Source organism: Denticeps clupeoides, chromosome 12, assembly GCF_900700375.1.
Source record: "Denticeps clupeoides chromosome 12, fDenClu1.1, whole genome shotgun sequence".
Taxonomy (NCBI): domain Eukaryota; kingdom Metazoa; phylum Chordata; class Actinopteri; order Clupeiformes; family Denticipitidae; genus Denticeps; species Denticeps clupeoides.
The window spans coordinates 20,869,939-20,889,195 of NC_041718.1; the positions used below are offsets into that span (position 1 = coordinate 20,869,939).

At 48.2% G+C, this 19,257-nt stretch overlaps 5 protein-coding genes across 9 annotated transcripts in view; 3 read left to right on the forward strand and 2 right to left on the reverse strand.

Moving 5' to 3' along the window:
- The first annotated feature begins 527 nt into the window (after window positions 1–527).
- On the forward strand, window positions 528–4,914 carry cyp24a1 (cytochrome P450, family 24, subfamily A, polypeptide 1). Its single transcript, XM_028998642.1, has 12 exons — window positions 528–898; window positions 1,000–1,190; window positions 1,270–1,363; window positions 1,448–1,541; window positions 1,622–1,713; window positions 1,976–2,087; window positions 3,015–3,151; window positions 3,230–3,396; window positions 3,731–3,809; window positions 3,892–4,089; window positions 4,204–4,315; window positions 4,506–4,914. Exons 1-11 carry the CDS (start codon window positions 659–661, stop codon window positions 4,312–4,314), a joined length of 1,515 nt encoding a protein of 504 aa, XP_028854475.1. The 5' UTR covers window positions 528–658; the 3' UTR covers window position 4,315; window positions 4,506–4,914.
- A 960-nt stretch (window positions 4,915–5,874) lies between these two features.
- On the forward strand, window positions 5,875–10,310 carry LOC114800615 (docking protein 5-like). Of its 3 annotated transcripts, none has more exons than XM_028998225.1 (6): window positions 5,925–6,642; window positions 7,247–7,354; window positions 7,434–7,548; window positions 7,652–7,762; window positions 8,058–8,247; window positions 10,003–10,310. In XM_028998225.1, exons 1-6 carry the CDS (start codon window positions 6,550–6,552, stop codon window positions 10,118–10,120), a joined length of 735 nt encoding a protein of 244 aa, XP_028854058.1. In that variant the 5' UTR covers window positions 5,925–6,549; the 3' UTR covers window positions 10,121–10,310. The 3 variants fall into 3 exon arrangements, with proteins under 3 accessions (XP_028854060.1, XP_028854058.1, XP_028854059.1); XM_028998226.1 differs by having other exon boundaries at window positions 5,935–6,615; XM_028998227.1 differs by lacking the exon at window positions 7,652–7,762 and having other exon boundaries at window positions 5,875–6,642.
- On the reverse strand, window positions 10,166–11,746 carry LOC114800616 (N-acetyltransferase family 8 member 3-like). Its single transcript, XM_028998228.1, has 2 exons — window positions 11,405–11,746; window positions 10,166–11,146 (listed from the first exon to the last, which is right to left on the reverse strand). Coding segments are annotated over exons 1-2 (669 nt in total). The 5' UTR covers window positions 11,406–11,746; the 3' UTR covers window positions 10,166–10,478.
- A 754-nt stretch (window positions 11,747–12,500) lies between these two features.
- Window positions 12,501–15,411, reverse strand: LOC114801144 (probable N-acetyltransferase CML1). The gene is made up of 3 exons (XM_028999138.1): window positions 15,145–15,411; window positions 14,718–14,877; window positions 12,501–14,631 (listed from the first exon to the last, which is right to left on the reverse strand). The coding sequence occupies exons 2-3, from the start codon at window positions 14,728–14,730 to the stop codon at window positions 13,985–13,987; spliced, it is 660 nt and encodes a 219-aa protein (XP_028854971.1). The 5' UTR covers window positions 14,731–14,877; window positions 15,145–15,411; the 3' UTR covers window positions 12,501–13,984.
- A 1,540-nt stretch (window positions 15,412–16,951) lies between these two features.
- The window catches only part of slc12a5a (solute carrier family 12 member 5a), a 97,869-nt gene continuing 95,563 nt past the window's right edge, over window positions 16,952–19,257 (forward strand). The window contains exon 1 of one of the 3 annotated variants that reach the window (XM_028998919.1): window positions 16,952–17,203. In XM_028998919.1, the coding sequence (XP_028854752.1) occupies window positions 17,005–17,203 (199 nt within the window). In that variant the 5' untranslated portion in view covers window positions 16,952–17,004. The remainder of the gene's footprint in view (window positions 17,204–19,257) is intronic. The other 2 variants (XM_028998918.1, XM_028998920.1) reach the window with 2 other exon arrangements.

Consider the following 19,257-nt stretch of genomic DNA (forward strand, 5'->3'; position numbering starts at 1 on the left):
GCTCGAACCGGGATAATCTAGGCGGCCCCGGTCATCAGTGGCCGGTCTTATCACCACGTCCGGTCTTACCACCACTTCATAAATACAACCGATGTCCATACCGCGTTACCTTCTCCACTCCAGGAGAAGTCGGTCAACTGCCTGAACGAACTCGTGTGGCCGCTTTAGCCCCTCGCTTTGATGACACGAGTGACGGTAAAACCCGGGATTAACAGGTGAGCGACCCCCAGGCCCGGGGGCACCCTGACACCTTCGCCCAGGGTACCGGCACCACTACAGCCGTGATTATGCTCACCGGTTACTTGCAGGATCTACCTTTTTTGGAAAAGAAAAGAAGACTGGGCGTGCAGGGTTGAGCGAGAGTGCGTCCGGCAAATATTTGCCCGGATTGGCGAAGTGTGGCAGCACTCGTGTTTGCTCTGGGGAGGAAATACGCGCCATCCAGTGGCGGGAGTCCGGGGGTGGCGAACCGCGTCACCTCGGCCGTGTTTATTTATGAGGGGTGAAGGGTGCTTCCTCGGTCTACGCGGGGTCATGCGATCCATAAATGAATGGCGGGCGCAGCGCGGGTTCCTGATTGGTTCCGTGCGCCCTGGGAATAAACACCGCGCCGGGTATATATGGCGGCCGCCGTTGCGCGGCTCTGGGGAAGGAGACCATGAGGACGCAGATCCGCAGGGCGCCGCGGATCCTCGAGTTCGCGAAGAGGAAGTCGGTGGGGCTGCAGCACTGCAAGCCAACATCCTCCATCTGCGCGCTGGAGGCGAAGGATGCTGCGGAGGCTGCGCCCTACGGCCACAGCCTGGACTCCATCCCAGGTCCAACCAGCTGGCCCGTCGTCGGGAGCCTGGTCGAGCTGCTGCGGAAGGGTGGGCTGAAGAGGCAGCACGAGGCACTGGTAGATCACCATCATCGTCATGCTCACCATAAAATAACGTCAATCGTAATGCGTTATGACGGAAACATAACTATTTCTTTCTCTTTTATTTTTCCGTCCAGATTGATTATCATAAGAAGTTCGGCAAGATCTTCCGGATGAAGCTGGGCTCGTTCGAGTCGGTCCACATCGGGGCGCCCTGCCTCCTGGAAGCTCTGTACAGGGCAGAGAGCATCTACCCGCAGCGGCTGGAGATCAAGCCCTGGAAAGCCTACAGGGACCTGCGGGACGAGGCATACGGGCTGCTCATTCTGTAAATACGATTTATAACCGCTTTTAATCTGCTGCTCCATGGTCGCCTTCACCGGACGCGTTTTCCTGCACCTTTCCAGGGAGGGCAGGGACTGGCAGAGAATGCGGAGCGCATTCCAGCAGAAGCTGATGAAGCCGAGCGAGGTGATGAAGCTTGATGGCAAAATCAATGAGGTCAGTTCTGCGCCAATCGATCGCGGTGCGATATCGATCTTCTTCTTCTTTTAAAATAATCTACTCATTTGTTCCGAATTATAGGTCCTGCTCGACTTTATCGAGAGGATCGGAGCTGTTAACAACAGCGGGCAGATCAATGACTTGTACTTTGAGTTGAACAAGTGGTCTTTTGAAAGTAAGCATATACAGTATATACAAAAAAACGTAATCATTATTATTTTAACGATTATTACAATACAATATTATCGATTGTAGCCATTTGCTTCGTTCTCTACGACAAGAGATTCGGACTTCTACAAGAGAAAGTGAATAAAGAAGCGATGGACTTTATTACTGCAATCAAAACAGTAAGTAATACAATGAAATATTATTTTCAATGAAATATTATTATGTAAAAAGATCACACAAAATAATAAATGGGAAACAAATAAAATAATTGGAATTAATGTTTGAATTTAATAAATTAATTATGTCTTGCTCGGAGCCCTATGCGCGTTTCTTGCTGCGCGTTGATTGGTCAGATTTATTTACGCGCTGAACCCTTATTTTAGGCTGATTGGTCAGTTTACTGCAACAGTCGTCGTTGTAAACCCACTTTTCGGTCCGCAGATGATGAGCACGTTCGGTAAAATGATGGTGACGCCGGTGGAGCTTCACAAGGTTCTCAACACCAGAACGTGGCAGGACCACACGGCGGCGTGGGACCGCATATTCAGCACAGGTAAATAAGCGGCTCGTCGCCCCGCTGAGATCTCGCGAGATCTCGCCGGGTGCGTCGCTCGCATGGGGGATCTCGCGAGATCTCGCCGGGTGCGTCGCTCGTAGTAAACTGGTTGAACCCGCGGGTTAGCACGTCTTGCTGCTGCTGCTGCTGCGTCTGTCCCGGCCAAATGTCTGTAGTAGCGGCCATGTCCGGCGCTTCGCTGCAGTCTTTACTCTTGCTAGACGTACGATCATTGTCGTATTTCGGTGGTAGTAGCCTAGTGGGTAACACACTAGCCTATGAACCAGAAGACCCAGGTTCAAACCCCACTTACTACCATCGTGTCCCTGAGCAAGACACTTAACCCTGAGTGTCTCCAGGGGCGGACTGTCCCTGTAACTACTGATTGTTAAGTCGATCTGGATAAGGGCGTCTGGTAAATACTGTAAATGTTATGGTATCTGTACCATCATTTTAGCCGCTGTGCGCTCAATTATACCCCATATTGCACAATGTAATTTTACGCCTCCATTTGATGGCTAATTTATTTCATTAGCACGACATGGTACAGATCTCCGTCTTCATATGGCTGCGCAGACATATTGTTTATGCGCGGTGGCTTTTATAGACGTAACCCGACGTAACACGTGGTGCCAGACGTACAATTGTGCGATTATTTTACCTTCCGTACGCAGACATACTGAGCGGTCGTATCACGTACCTTTACAGCCAATTGGTGCACGACGTAACACATGGGTGTCAAACTCGCAAGATCATTTAATTTAAAGATCGATTATTACGGCCCAGCGATATGAAGCACTGATGACACACAAACTACAGATCCCATAATGCAACGCTTTAGGTGCCTTGCTGTAGGTAAAAATGCATTATACGCACAGGAAGTCACGGATAAACGTAGACTTAAACCCTGTCTTGTTCATACAGCCAAAACCTACATAGACAAGAAACTGGACAAAGACAAGGACGACGACTTCCTCTGTGACATCTACCACCGCAGTCACCTGACCAAGAAGGAGCTCTATGCCGCCATAACCGAGCTCCAGATCGGGGGCGTGGAGACGGTCGGTACCAGTCCAAAGTAGAGGGTCATTACTGAGTGTGAATTCACCTAACTCTCGCACCTTTCACCTACACGACAGACCGCCAACAGCATGCTGTGGGCTATATTCAACCTCTCACGTAACCCCCGCGCCCAAGAGAAGCTGCTCAAAGAGATCCGGACGGTGGTGCCCGCGGGCCACGCTCCCAGCGCTGAGCACATCAAGAGCATGCCCTACCTCAAAGCCTGCCTCAAGGAGTCCATGAGGTACGGCCTTGTTTACCGCCTAATATGGCCCCGTCTGAACCAGGGTAAAACCCTGAGATCAAGGGGCATTCCACAGCCAGTTACCCCCCAGCGGCCATGGCTGGGCAGCCCTAAAACAATCACCCATTCAGACACAAAGAAAAGGTTGGAGACGTTGACCGAGGATAATTCTAAGGCATGCGCTGGGAATGTTTACACTGTTTTCATGGGATTATCTGCCTTTGACTGGAAGGCAATAATAACGTCCCTCATTCCTAAGGGCTTACACACTCTACCGTACGTTCAAGGAGTTCCCGCGCACAGCACAAGGCTCATTGTTTCCCCCTGTTTACAGGATATCACCCTCTGTGCCATTCACCAGCCGAACTCTGGACAAAGACACTGTGCTGGGGGACTATAATCTGCCCAAAGGAGTAAGTAAGGTTTCCCGCCGGCTTACTCTGCTGCCCCCGAGAGGCCGAGTTTCTAACGCCGGGCGAACCCCTTCCTCCGCAGACGGTGCTGATGATAAACAGCCAGGCGCTGGGAGCCAACGAGGAATACTTCGACCACGGCAAACAGTTCAAGCCCGAGCGCTGGCTGGAGGAGAAGAGTTTGATCAGGCCGTTCAGCCACGTGCCGTTTGGCATCGGGAAGAGGATGTGCATCGGCCGCCGCCTGGCAGAACTTCAGCTGCAGCTGGCCTTGTGTTGGGTAAGAGCAGCCTTGGCCCGAGCCAGGTGCTGGCCTTGAGTAAACCTAGAGCCCAGTCGCTTTTACCGAACCAACCATGTCTCTCTCTGTCTCTCTTTTTACTCCATTTTCCAGCTGGTTCGGGATTATGAGATCCGGGCTACCGACAGTGATCCAGTCGACGCTATCCACTCTGGAACCCTGGTTCCGAGTCGTGAGCTTCCTGTGGCTTTCACCCGCCGATGAGGTACAATCATCTTCATATTCACCATATTCAAGATTTAATGCAGAATAAATTGTAGCAGTAATCATTAAACATTAAATAATGAACATATATTGGGAGATATGCATTGTATCATATTCTATATAAGGAATGAAGGGTTTGGGGTACTGTCGTAAAGAGTAAAGACTAACGTTTCTTCTGCTTTTCTGCTCAGTGCACATGAGTCCTGTGACGTGGGTGAGAAGTGCCTGAAGATCCTGCTGCTATTTTCTCTTCGTATACATACCTCAGAACCACCAACACATAATGATTTTAATCAATATAACCACAAATCACCGATTTAGTTGATCACAATGTCACAAGCTGCATGATTCCTACACATTGATGGTCTGATTGCTAATTTGTAAAATAACCTTTCATTTCAGTATTTATGTCTACATATAATGTGCCTATGTACAGTATATATGAATATGTATGTAACTTATATTCACTATGAAATGACACTAAAACAGCCTTTTAAATGTACGGAGAAATGTAACATATTCCTTTTGATGTAACATATCACTTTTGAAAGTATATATTTATATGTATTACATATGACAATAAATATTTTTCATTTGCAACTTGTGTGGTTAATAATATCATCCATGCATCATGTCAACTATAAAAAAAAAAGAATAAAACGTTTCTAATGAAAGTTCCAAAGTTCATTGTGCAACCGTGCAGATCAAGGTCATAAAAACAACAGGATTTTCATCATGAATTATCGGAGCGTTCGTAGCAGTTATTCATACAGTTCCAATGTTGTGTTTCTATATGCTAATTAAGCAGCATATGTGACTGAAATGGAAAAAAGAAATAAAAAAGAGAGCTTCACAGAACATCACGTCACAAATTATTTTTTATATGCTTTTTATCAGACTATTATTACACCAATAAAACCCCTTTTGTCCATTAGACAAATGCTTTATTGTATAAATTTGTACTATTATATTTGTATTATTTATAAAATTGTATAAATAAAACAAAACAAGAAACTGGATGGTGCGTAGTGAATATCAGATTTTGCTCCTACCAGTCGACCTTTAGGTTAAACATTGTTAAAAATTGTTCATGTTACATTAAAAGTTAGCGCTTCATGTTAAATCGAGCTCGGCCCTTCTTTGTCTGTCCGATGTGTGTTTAGCGCCTTGCGGCACCCGCCGGGGCTTTTATGATGAGATTCTGTTTACCCGGTAGCCACAAGTTCAGCGACTTCGAATGTTGTCCCGGGTGGGTGTCAGCTGATGTTGATGTGACACAGTTTCATTAATGTCATCACATTCTGGAATTTCACAACGCGTGAACCCGATGCTTTGAGCGAAGCCACACAGAAGGCCTGCCAAGTGATATAACGCGGGCCGCCGCAACTTTAACCCGCGTTTCTCAACGTCTCTTTGCCTTGGCCCCGCTCCAGGGTGTCACTCACCCCTCATCGCTGTTTGTATTCCACCCAAAACAATTGGAATGAGTCAATATTGGCGCAATGTGAAGGCAAATTCATACTGACTGGAACAAGCAAACAGATTTGTGCTGGAAGAAAAGGGATTATGGGGGTTTAATGAGTGCCGGACTTTTCGCGCTCCGGTCTGAAAATATATTGGAGCCGGTGGTCCGTTATTTTCAGCGTCCAGCTGTTAGGCGGCATGAGTGTCATTCGCGCTCCGGCCCCGGCGTGACCGGGAACGGCGGCAGTTCGGCAGGAAAATGTTCTCGGGCTAAGCTGATGCTGGCCGGGCCCGGGACGGCACATCGTTACCACATCTTTAATTGGCCCGGGCCGCCGGGTGCCTGCTCCAATCGGGGCCCGCGGCCGCCGGGGCCGAAAATGGAAGCCTGGAGCCGGTGAGAGTGTGAACGGTCCCGACAGGAAGGTGGTGCAGATATGGGGGGGGGGGTTTTATTTGCACGCCGTATTTGCCGTTAGAATCCAAGCCAATCCAGAAATACAACGAACTGATGGACGAATATGTGGCATGAAGCAGACGCCTTATTTTGAAGGGCGGACACATTCCCTGGACGGGCTCCTTCCCGTGGCGGAAGACTCGCTCCTCCCAAATACCCTGGTGTGATGCCCGTCTGAAAATACACGCTCGTCTGGATTACACGTCTTTCTATTGTAAAATAAAACCCCAAGGGACTCTGTAGCGGGGACAGAGGGGGACAGAGGGAGCCGCAGCGTGCGAGCGGACATCAGCCCAGCATCCGCACGCTCAGGGATGGACGCCGACTTTAATGATGTCATTAAGCAAGGATATGTGATGATTCGCAACAGGCACTTTTGGGCAAGTCTGTCCTTCAGTCAACATCTGGTGTGTGTGTGTGTGTGTGTGTGTGTGTGTGTGTGCGTGTGTGAGTGTGCATGGAGGTCTAGCTGATCTACAGACTGGGACGGAACCGTGCTAATTAATGTGTAAACCAGGGGAAGCATTTAATACTGTGGGCGTATGCAGGTTAAATGTCTACGGCTACGTAAGCAGAGTTTCGCTCTGTTTATGACAGTGTTAATAATTAATCTACAATGAAAATGTGTCAATCATTACTTGATCCCCACAAATTCATGATGCTGTTAGATGGTGTCTGTATTTCCCCACCGTTTAATGGCTGTAATTTACCTGTATAAGTCTAAATCTAATTCTAAAAGTTGGTAATTTGGCATATCAGATAATCATTAGTAACAGTGCAACTTGAATATATTCTTCTAATAGAGCGGCGTCTGCACTGCACTGCACGTCCGGTTCCACCTGGTGCGGATACCTTCTATGTTGTATTAAATGTGGCCTGATTGTGTCCTCGTTCTATGTTCAGCATCCGTTCCGTGTCAGTTCCATTAGGACGAGCTTTCGGTCTAATCGTGCATATTCAGACGCGGTTTTAATAAGAACGATTGAATGAGCCTCTGCCTGAATCTTGTAGACGTATCAGAGATGCTGGCTGGTGTTGAAGAAAGCATCCAGCAAAGGGCCCTGCAGACTGGAAAGATTCCCCAACGAAAGAGCGGCCAGTTTCCATTCCCTCCACAAGGCAAGTCGCGCCAGATCCCGTTTTAAAAAGTTCATCTTCTATCCCTGTCAAAACGTACGTCTGATACTTGCTGCTGTAGGTGACGGATCTAACGCACGTGAAGAACATAGCTCGACCTCCGAAGCAGAAACGGAAGCACGGCTTGACTTTGACCTTCAGGGACGTCACCGCAATGACCTTGAACTTTGAGTGCGGTACGTAGCCGAGGCGAAAGCCAAAGTAACTCATTCCAATGAGAACTGGATGCACAGGACTTCACTGTCCTGATTTGTCCCGCGTTGTGCTTAATCGATCCAGAAACCGACGCGGCGGATTGGTACAGGGCTCTGTACAGAGAATGTGTTCAGAACCGAATGAAGATTTTTACGTGTGGAGACCTTCAGTCTGGGGGCCCGAAGCAACAGTGCGGTAATCTTGTGTCCTCAAACATTTTTTTGGTGGTAGTAGCCTAGTGGGTAATGCACTCGCCTATAAACCAGAGGACCCAGGTTCAAACCCCACTTACTACCATTGTGTCCCTGAGCAGGACACTTAACCCTGAGTGTCTCCAGGGAGACTGTCCCTGTAACTACTGATTGTAAGTCCCTCTGGATACGGGCGTCTGGTAAATGCTGTAAATGTAATACGTAATGACGCAGTTTTATATGACGCGCATTTTGTGACGTGACAGTACCTTGCTCATGTCATCGCCATCGCCCCTCAGAGCGGTTCCACGTGTTCCTGATGCCCTGCCGCGGCCTGGGGACACATGGAGAATGCATCCTGCAGATCGGCCTCGAGGCCATTTCTCTGTGGGACGCTCTCAGACCTCATCTGAAAGTTGCCTCGTGGCCCCTGAGATCCCTCCGGCGCTACGGTGGGGACCAGACCTGGTTCTCCTTCGAGGCTGGACGGTAAGCGGCGCCCGCCACTCAAACTCATTAGTATGAAAAGCCCGTAGGGCCGTCGGATTACGAGAGAGTCCGTTTGCTCGTGCGGCTGCGCAATCGATTTCTGTTCCATTAGAATAATTAAGCGGAAAGGCCGCGGTTCTGGTCCTACATTAACATCCACTTTATTCATGCGGCCTGTTTTCTGCTGCAGTCATAATAACACAGGCATGCTCCAAGAATAGCACGCAGCCCGTTAACAGGACGGTCTGCGCCTGACGTTGGCGTCTCAGCCTACTACTAATCCAGACGGGCCAAAATAAGTTCCAGTATGATACAGGCAGCGGCCAAAAAATGAAGGGGACACAAAAATAAGACGTCCTAGATCTGAATGAATGAAATATTCTTAGTAAATACTTGTGCTGACAACAAAATCACACAAAAATGATCAAAATGATCGAACCATGGAGGTCTTGATTTGGAGTGGAAGTGGAAACTGAACCAACTTTGATGTAATGTCCTTAAAACAAGTCAAAATGAGGCTCAGTAGTGGGTGTGGCCTCCATGGGTGACCTCCCTACAACGCCTGGACACGCTCCTGATGAGGTGGCGGATGGTCTCCTGAGGGATCTCCTCTCAGACCTGGACTAAAGCGTCCGCCAACCCTTGGACAGTCTGTGCTGTACAGTGGCGTTGGTGGATGGACCGAGACATGATGTCCCAGATGTGCTCAGTTGGATTCAGGTCTGGGGAACGGGCGGGCCAGTCCATAGCATCAATGCCTTCGTCTTGCAGGAACTGCTGACACACTGAGGTCTAGAGCATGTGGTCTCACGAGGTGTCTGAGGATCTCATCTCGGTACCTCTGGCAAGCACATGGAGGGCTGTGCAGCCCCCCAAACAAATTACCATTACTGACCCGCTGCCAAACCGGTCATGCTGGAGGAGCAGAACGTTCTCCACAATGTCTCCAGAATCTCACACGTCTCAGATGTCGGGCCCTCACACCTCGATCGTGAAGTCTGTTTCTGGACGTTTGAGCAGGCCATGAGGTCTCTGCCGGATTGCATCCAGGCGGAGGTAGCGGTCCTGCTGCTGGGTTGCCTCCTCCACGTCTCCTGATGTACTGGCCTGTCTCCTGGTAGCACCTCCATGCTCTGGACACTTCGCTGACAGACACAGCAAACCTTCTTGCCACAGCTCGCATTGACGTACCATCCTGGATGAGCTGCACTACCTGAGCCACTTGTGTGGGTTCCAGACAATATATTGTATAAAAACAGAGCCGATGTACAAAATGATGTGATCGGTCTGTCATGTTTCACGATGCCAAAGGACAAGCAGTAATTCAAAATACCCAGCTGTACGGTGCTATCTACAGGAGTGGAGGTTGTAGTCTTCTCTGCAGACCTCGATGCAGAAAACGCTCGACAGCACCACCTGGTGGACGAAAGTTGTACACAAAAATATCGCTATATTTTATATTGATATCCCTGTATCAATACAATATCACCACGTAAATATTGCGATATATTGCTGTATCAGTAATTTCTAACACCCCTGTTATATATATCTGAAAATGTTATATATATATATATAAACAGTATAATAAATATAACAGTATAATATATATATATTATATATACACACACACACACAGCTCTATATATATAACATACATATGTTATGTATAACAGTAACATTATTGTTAATATTAATAATATTGTTTCTATCATAATAATGATCATTTCTGGTTGGTAAATAATTTCTTCCCATCAGCATGTGCGATACCGGAGAGGGCTTCTTCAAATTCCAGACTCTGGAGGGTGACGCCATCTACCAGAAGGTGCACGCCACCGTGCTTCTAGCACTGTCCCAAGCAGAGACAATAGCATAAAACTAAAGCATGTGGTGTGTAAGCAAGTGTGACATAAAGAAACAGTTTGCAGTAGGAATGCGGTTGTTTATTATATGAGTACAGTAAAAGAAAATATGTAAATGATATGCAAATGACTTATTTGTTAATGTCCATAAATCGATAAATGCAGTACTATTGCCAGAATGAGTAATAAAAAGTTGTCATGAAACTTGAAACGTTCAAGTTTATCTTTAAAAAAATGAATTACATAAAAATGTTTGTAATCTGTCATGTTCAGATTATAATAACAGTACATTTATAATGCCGCACAGCTTCTAGAGTTCTCAAATGTGCATGTGAATATATTTCTAACCTGTCTTACTAAATGGATGACCAATTACAACTCGTGCTCCATCCTCAGGACAGTCACTCCGATCAGTTTTGCAATCCACACCGGATAGTGCACATCCGTGACGGCGAAGCCGGTTTTACGGTACAAAGCCACAGCGGCTTCCTGCGTAGAACTCGTGTGCAGGACGACCTTTGAGAACCCGCGTTCCTTACAGAAGTCGATGGCCGTCTGGGTCAGCCGCGACCCGAGCCCGGTCCGGCGGGCTGCCGGCGACACGATCATCCGGAACAATTCTCCGAACCTCTCCCCGCCGGCCTCCCTCTTGGCCTCCACTGCCACCATTCCCATGACCTCTGACCTCCCGTTCACCCGAGCCTCCGCCACCCAGAAGCAGCTGTCTGGAGAGCTGAGGAAACTTTTCTGTACGTCCTTCATGTCCGTCTGCAGCCTCTCTCTGACGTACCCGGCGAAAAACTCACGGCAGCAGCAGTACACCATCCCCACCCAGGCAGCGGGGGCCAGTAGTGCAGGGAGAAGGGACCCCCCACCCCACGCATAGCCGACCCCGGCCAGAAGCACGGTCGCCGTGATGTGCAGGGGCATGCTCATGGCTCTGGTGAAGGCTGGCTTGATGTGCTCCTGGATCCCACCTACAAACAGCCTCCGGACAGGGTCCCGGTCGGAGGACCTGTACCGCCTGATCACCGCGTGCACTGTCGGGGAAATGCAAAAAGGAAATGCATGCACGTATAGGGTGGTAGTAGCCTAGTGGGGGTAACACACTCGCCTATGAACCAGAAGACCCAGGTTCGAACCCCACTTACTACCATCGTGTCCCTGAGCAGGACACTTAACCCTGAGTGTCTCCAGGGGGGGACTGTCCCTTTAACTACTCTGGATAAATGCTGTAAATGCTGTTAAAGTAAATGCATGCACGTCGGAGCCCGCAAAAAAATAATAACACGACTTACTGTCTGCCGTGCAAGCGCCGAGTCGCGGAACCGACAAATTCTTCTCCAGATTCCGCTTTTTGCGGATCTCCGCGGTTCGGTTTATGGCGGTTCAGAAGGTCGAGGGCCGCACTCGGGAGTCACATGCGCGCAGTTCACAAATTAACCTGAGATTCCGGCAGGCATTCAATAACGGCGCGTTATAACGCCTCAAGGCGTCCTCCCGCTCCGACTTCCGCCCTGGAGCTTTAGCGCCACCTGGCGGAGCCAACGAGCGGCGCGGAACGTGGCGCTGACGTCACGACGTCTCCGTGGCGGAGACGCTGGACTGCAACGTTACTTGGCATCAGGAAAGATCGAACAATCTCATGCTTTACAACAAAAGAACATTATTTTCAACGCAGTAAAAAAATAAAAGTGATAAAAGAGATATTTTCTAACCAAAGCAGAACACTAAACTTAGTCGTGTTGCTTTTATTAGTGTGTTGCCAGGCAACTGGATTCGGTTCATGATTTACACTATTTAGGTGTAAAAAACATTTTTTTATATATGAATATAATTTTTTTTGTTAGATCCTAATTTTATTCACATAAAGCTGTGCATTCACCAAGGATGTGATTTTTAAAGACAGCATGATGTAAAGATGTAAAATAGACAGCAAGGTCCATTTCACATCTGGACAAACCCTGTCCAATGGTGATGGTGACGAGGTCACCCAGAACTACTGCCCATTCTTCGGGTCCTCCATAACCCATGACCTCCGACCTCTCATTTACCAGTACCTCAGTTACCCAGAAGCAGGTGTATAAATAAATTCTCTGTGTGTCCTTCATGTCTGTGCGAAGCTGATCACCTTATGTAAGCATTCATGACACATGGTGGAGCAGGTCCACCCAGGCAACTGGAGCAAGTGATGCTGGGATGGTGAACCCTGACCCCCACATTCACTCTTCAGTCCCATCCAAAATGTCTCCAGATGGTGTCCTTCTCAGGGGACATGAATGGAGAACAAAAGTGTGAGTTTCCACCAAAAACAGACAACCTACCTATAGCCAACCGCTACATTAATGGAAGTGCGTGAGGAGGGAAAGTGAGGGTCTGCCGGGTGCAGCAAGGGGCGTAGTTATTCCCTCCCATCCGCTCATGGTTTGCAGTGTGGTGTCCATGGCGGTGCTCGTCCTCAACAGGTAACTGAATTGGGTGAATTCGAAGAACCTTTGAAGAAACCGCAGGAGCAGCTCGGCCAGCCCGGCCACACTGTGGCCTCCCCGCAGACCCGTTCCTTTAATAATCGGCCACCTCGTGGGGGCCTAGGAGGGTGTCGACAGTGTCAACAGCCTGGTCATTTTGTGAGGTAATGTGACGGGCAGCGGGTTTCTTTCACTTTGCTGGCCCTCCGGTGGAAAAAGTTACGGCAGTTCGTCTTCCTACGCAGCCAGAAAGCTGAAACGGTTGAGCCATAGTTCAGATGGGGGGGTGTTGGCTCAGCTTTGTGTCCAGGGGTTCAGTTAATGTCCTCTTGACCAAATTTATATGGGTTTATTAGAGATATTGTTATGTCATGTTTGTTGGACACTGGTTGGACAGTCCAACTTCCATGTACCATTGGTCACCACTTTTATTCCATTTCTGCTCTAGCTGTTGGAGGGCCATGAATATTTAACAGATTTTTAGAAAATGTTGTACAGAAGATGTATACAGCATAACCCTTAGCCTTCAGAATGAATCAACAGCTTGGTTTATTTTTGTGCAAAGTTCAAGACACATGCATGGGGACGCAACAAAAAATTACTGAGACACCACGAGAAGTCTTGATTTACCAGTTTATCTTGGTTACTGAATGACGACGTGTCAGAACACTTCGGCCATCTCAACCTCGTTATTCATCGGCACGTCTATAGTAGAACAGCGCACTCTTTCTCCAATTCCATCTTCAAACTGTGTCTTATGCAAGTTTAACAAATATCTCTTCAAATAACTACAACAATGCTGCAATGAACTCGTAACAATTTGATGCTTTCATTTGAAGCATATATCCATATATTTATAGTCAATTTTTGAAAACAAATAGCTCTGGTTTAGAAACCTAATGGCTTGAGTGACATTACACATCAACCTGTCACAGCAATCCAAGTCATATTGTGTATTAATGCGCGGAGGTCATTTTCTTCATGCTTTGCCAAGCAACCAGAGGAGTTTAACGTGCTAATTATTACGTTATTGTGTTATTATTATGTAATTAATATGTTAAAAGTAAGATTTGCTTTTTTAAATGTATTTTATTCAGATTTTCTATTGAGGTGGTAGTAGCCTAGTGCAGATTGTAGTAGTCCAGCTACAGTGTAGGACACTCGCCTATGAACCAGAAGACCCAGGTTCAAATCCCACTTACTACCATCGTCTCCCTGAGCAAGACACTTAACCCTGAGTGTGTCCAGGGGGGGACTGTCCCTGTAACTACTGATTGTAAGTCGCCTTCATAAGGGCGTCTGGTAAATACTGTAAATGTAAATTTGTGTTGTTTTAAAATTCCAAAATGGTGACCATAAATGTATTTCATGAAAGTTTTGTTTCAAATTGTGACAGTTCAGTTAACAATATTATAATTCGTGCTCCATACATATTCTAGTCACTCCAATAATTTTTCCAAACCATACCACATAGTACACATCCGTGACGGTGAAGCCGGTTTTACGGTACAAAGCCACAGCGGCTTCCTGCGTAGAACTCGTTTGCAGGACGACCTTTGAGAACCCGCGTTCCTTACAGAAGTCGATGGCCGTCTGGGTGAGCCGCGACCCGAGCCCGGTCCGGCGGGCTGCCGGCGACACGTTCATCCGAAACAATTCTCCGCACCTCTCCCCGCCGGCCTCCCTCTTGGCCTCCACTGCCACCATTCCCATGACCTCTGACCTCCCGTTCACCCGAGCCTCCGCCACCCAGAAGCAGCTGTCTGGAGAGCTGAGGAAACTTTTCTGTATGTCCTTCATGTCCGTCTGCAACTTCTCTCTGACGTACCCGGCATAATACTCACGGCAGCAGCAGTACACCATCCCCACCCAGGCAGCGGGGGCCAGTAGTGCAGCCGCATAGCCGACCCCGGCCAGAAGCACGGTCGCCGTGATGTGCAGGGGCATGCTCATGGCTCTGGTGAAGGCTGGCTTGATGTGCTCGTGGTGCACGTCTACAAAAAGCCTCCGGACGGGGTCCCGGTCGGAGGACCTGTACCGCCTGATCACCGCGTGCACTGTCGGGGAAATGACAGCAAGAGGAAAGTTCAAACAATAGATTTATTTCCTTTAGACCTAAAGCTTAAAGCCGAAAGAGACTTACTCTTTGGTTGCATGTTTCCAGTCTTATTTGTTAACCCCTTCAACCTGCTTCGTTATGGCACGGAAATTCAGGACAACGAGCCTCTGGCGAACTTTCCTGCTCCGTTCACTCACTCCCCGCGGGGTAACAAGTTAGGGCCCGAGCCACACTTAATGCCTAACTGCAAAAAAAAACGGAAAACTATGAAGTAAAACATACATTCTGGTCACAAATAATAAAAAAATAAAACCATCAGGCTCTGGCCAACTCCCCTGCTCCAATCACTGTACAAAAGGACGCCATTAAACACATTACACACACAGCACATACTACACCTGGTCAGCCTAGGCCAAACTAACCACTCAACAAAACATTACTAACATTATTTACTAAATTTACATTTAAACTACACGTGAAATGCACAAATAAAAGCATCAATTCCACCCACCTCACTCCTCAAGGTCACAGACGAACTGGGTGAGGAAGAGGTGTGCCCCGCCTCATCCTCCCACAGATCTTTGGGAAGGACCATGTGACAGGTATGTAGAAATAAAATTAAAGGTGAAATAAAAGTGCAGGAAGCTTCATATTTTGCCGCACATTTGCAGTGATAGTAATGCTTTTGTCTTTTTTTTTGTTGTTGTTCAAAGTTCATGAACTACTAGAAAAACTGAATTGCAGATTATACTAATTTTTAACACCTCTAACTGAAGCACAGACTCTTGTCTTCTAGTAACCACCTACTTTATATGTCATGACTAGACAGCAGTGTGCAACTTATCATAATAAAAACGGCTACAACGCAATTACATCGCTCGCATATTTAAAATGTGATCAGACAAAATGAAAAATTCTGCCAAGTAAAGTAGTTCTCCGCTGCGGCACATTAATACAGTGGGAACTACTAATTTCTAAAAATTCAATTAACGATGTTGAATGCCGTTATTATTATTATTATTATTATTCATTGTTATGAGACTTTTATAGACAAACAATAACAGGAATTTTTTTTTAAAGAAATGTCTGTAAATGTTGCTCTGCCGAGATGAGTATCGGATATGTCTCAGCCTCCATCACCCTCAGCACTGGAGCCCCCCAGGGCTGTGTTTTGAGCCCCTGCTGTACTCCCTGTACACATACGACTGTACAGCCACTACTAACTCCACCACCATCATCAAGTTTGCTGACGACACCGTCGTGGTGGGCCTGATCTCTGACAACGACGAGACTGCCTACCTGGAGGAGGTTGGAAATCTGGTGAACTGGTGCCAGAGGAACAATCTTCCCCTGAACGTCAGCAAGACAAAGGAGTTAATAGTGGACTTCAGTACAAAGCAGGAGAGGACCTACCAGACCCCTGTCATCAACAGGAGCCCAGTGGAGACAGTGGACAGCTTCCGTTACCTCGGTGTTAACATCAAGCAGGACCTGTCATGGTCCTGTCACATTAACACAGTGGTGAAAAAGGCCCGGCAGCGTCTCTACCACCTCAGACGCCTGAGGGACTTTAGACTGCCTAAACTTCCTGACGGGAAACATCTCGACCTGGTTCAGGACCATGCAGGACAGGTGAGCCCTACAGAGGGTGGTTCCATCAGCCAAACGAATCATCTGTGCCAAGTTCCCTGACCTTCAATCCATCTACAGCAAACGGTGCTGGACCAGGGCCAGGAAGATAGTGAAGGACCTCACCCACCCCGACAATGGACTTTTCTCTCTGCTGCGATCAGGGAAACGCTTCAGATCCCTGAAGTCCATCACAGAGAGAATGAGGAGGAGCTTCTTCCCGCAGGCTGTCCAAGCTCTCAACATCAACACTACATAGAACTCCAATACACTCCAGCACTTTCACCTTCAATCACTCTGGACTCTTTGCACAAAATCACTTTGAATAAAATCAATTTGCACAAAATCTCTGCTCTTTTAGCCTTTGCACAAAATCAAATTTTTTTATCTTTACACATTGATTTGCACACCTTCACCCTACCTGTTACTCATATGTTATGTTAAAGACATAAAAGTGTAATATTTGGTTATGTTTGCAATATTTGCATATTGGTTCACTGTTTACTTGCAATATTTGCAATACTGTGGTCTGCAGTAGTCGCTAAAGCATTTCACTGCATATCATACCGTGTATGACTGTGAATGTGACAAATTAAAATTTGACTTTGAGTTGATATCTAAACCGGTTCCGCGCCGCCCGGCGTTAGGACCCAGACGCGCCGCCCGACGCGCCGCACACCGGTTGATGCGCCGACCGCGACCCAGACTGTCACATCAGGCGACAGCCGGCGCGTCACCCTGCATGTGGACGGAGCCTCGGCGTCCTGCCACCCGAATCCCTCCGGCCGCGCCCGACACCATGAGCCAGCGGTTCACGGTGACCAGCTCCTCCGGGAGCGACGGCGTCCAGGGCGAAGTCAACCAGCTGTTCGAGGGGGACGAGCCCACGCCGGCCTCCTCAGACAAAGGACCGGGGACCGCCGCCGCCGCCGCGATCCGAGGTAGGGACCCTCCAGCTCCGTGCGCCACTCGCCCATCTCTCCCGGTTCCGCTGCGTAATCGTGCGTAAAACCCCACCAGAGATGGCACGTGTTGCACCAGACGTTAAACCACGAGTGGACCTGCAGTTAACATGCAGCGCCCCAGACATGTTGGGCAGGTGCATGCACGTCTATTTTATCTCCTGTGTAGAACATTTGGCGGAGAAATGGCAGATGTTGCACGGTGATGAACCGGCTTGAAGCGTAGCAGTAACACTTTGTGAAGTTGATGGTTAAACTGCTCAGTAAATGGACTTCACGAGTAAAACGAGTAAAAAAATACTGATGAATCAACAGTGAAAGTGTCTGTAGTGTTCACGTGGGAGAAGAAGGAATAATGATAATAATACAGTAATAATACTGTATTTCAGTCATTTCCCTACACACATCATGTCATTGTTTTTAATGAAAGCGAGGAACTTCTGGAACGTTCTCGCTGCAGGTCAATCAATGTCCCATCAATGTTTACATTTACATTTACCAGACGTCTAACAGTCAGTAGTAACAGGGACAGTCCCCCCCTGGAGACACTCAGGGTTAAGTGTCTTGTTCAGGGACACAATGGTAGTAAGTGGGATTCGAACCCGGGTCTTCTGGTTCATAGGCGAGTGTGTTACCCCACTAGGCCACTACCACCCTTCTAAATGTTTGAAATCTGGGGCGTTTGTGTCCCGTATAAATAAAACGTGTTGTGCTGCAGCGAACTGGAGATGCAGGTATGTCCACACCTGTGACGTTTATCTGTCCTGTCCCTGTTTGCATTTACCACCATCGGGGCGCAGAGCTCCGCCTGAGTAGGAACTAATCCTGCCCCGTCCGTGGTCCCCACACCAAGCCAAGAAAAAGCGCACAAGTGGTCTCCGGGAGACGGTGCGGCCTTGAAGAGACCCCGGTCTCTGGCTTGAAAGCGATGACGTTTCCATGGCAACGGCAGCTTTCGCATCCTCTGGTCGGAGTGGAGATCGGTTGCTGTGAGGCTGTGGATGTTTGAAGGGCGCTATGCGCTCGCCCGGACGTACCTGATATTAACGCCACCTTCTAGGGCCACTGGTGGCCTAGCGGTTAAGGAAGTGCCCCCCGTAGTCAGAAGGTTGCCGGTTCGAGTCCCGATCCGCCAAGGTGCCACTGAGGTGCCACCGAGCAAAGCACCGTCCCCACACACTGCTCCCCGGGCGCCTGTCATGGCTGCCCACTGCTCACCAAGGGTGATGGTTAAATACAGAGGACACGTTTCACTGTGTCACCGTGTGCTGTGCTGCCGTGTATTGCAATCACTTCACTTTATCTTTATCTTATTCTGGTATTTTCTCCGCTGGCGGGGCCCCCCGCGGATGTCCCCAGGGGTACGGGGACACCCATCATGTGCTCGTGATCATGTAGGAGTCCTTCGTAATTAATTGCCATGTGGAACTTGAGGGGACACCTTTTTGGGCCCTTGGGCGTCACAGTTTGATGCACTTAGAAACGCAGTTGTATTTTATCTCAAATATTTCGTTTTATGAGCAAAGAAACATACACAAAAGAAGCATAAGGGAAGCCAGCTGCCCTTCCCATGCGTCTTTTGTGTATGTTTTTGCGCTTTTTCTTTGCTGAAATCAAACGATGCGATGAAATCAAGTTCATATCAGTTCATTTGGAATCTGCGAGCGCAGTGTGTCGGGACGCTGAGGGGACCTCAGTGCCAGTCTGGGATTCGAACCCACAACCGTCCGATTACGGATCCGCTTCCTCGCGCGCTAGACTACGCATAAAGCCCGCCTGATTCACTTCGCTTCAGACCGCCCAATTTCCATTTCGTCTGAGGACGAATTCGGTACAGTAGACCCTTTAAACCACGCCCAGTCATTTACATTTACAGCGTTTACCAGATGCCCTTATCCAGAGCGACTTACAGTCAGTAGTTACAGGGACAGTCCCCCCCTGGAGACACTCAGGGTTAAGTGTCCTGCTCAGGGACACGATGGTAGTAAGTGGGGTTTGAACCCGGGTCTTCTGGTTCATAGTTCACCACCACC

What these genes read in the sequence shown, in the direction of transcription:
- LOC114800615 (XM_028998225.1), top strand. Translation starts at nt 6,550, where the DNA reads ATGGACGCCGACTTTAATGATGTCATTAAGCAAGGATATGTGATGATT. An exon ending in GTTTCCATTCCCTCCACAAG is followed by an intron (nt 7,355 to 7,433) that starts GCAAGTCGCGCC and finishes TTGCTGCTGTAG; the next exon opens with GTGACGGATCTAACGCACGT. An exon ending in GGGCCCGAAGCAACAGTGCG is followed by an intron (nt 7,763 to 8,057) that starts GTAATCTTGTGT and finishes ATCGCCCCTCAG; the next exon opens with AGCGGTTCCACGTGTTCCTG.
- cyp24a1 (XM_028998642.1), top strand. Translation starts at nt 659, where the DNA reads ATGAGGACGCAGATCCGCAGGGCGCCGCGGATCCTCGAGTTCGCGAAG. An exon ending in GAACAAGTGGTCTTTTGAAA is followed by an intron (nt 1,542 to 1,621) that starts GTAAGCATATAC and finishes TATCGATTGTAG; the next exon opens with CCATTTGCTTCGTTCTCTAC. An exon ending in AGATCGGGGGCGTGGAGACG is followed by an intron (nt 3,152 to 3,229) that starts GTCGGTACCAGT and finishes CCTACACGACAG; the next exon opens with ACCGCCAACAGCATGCTGTG.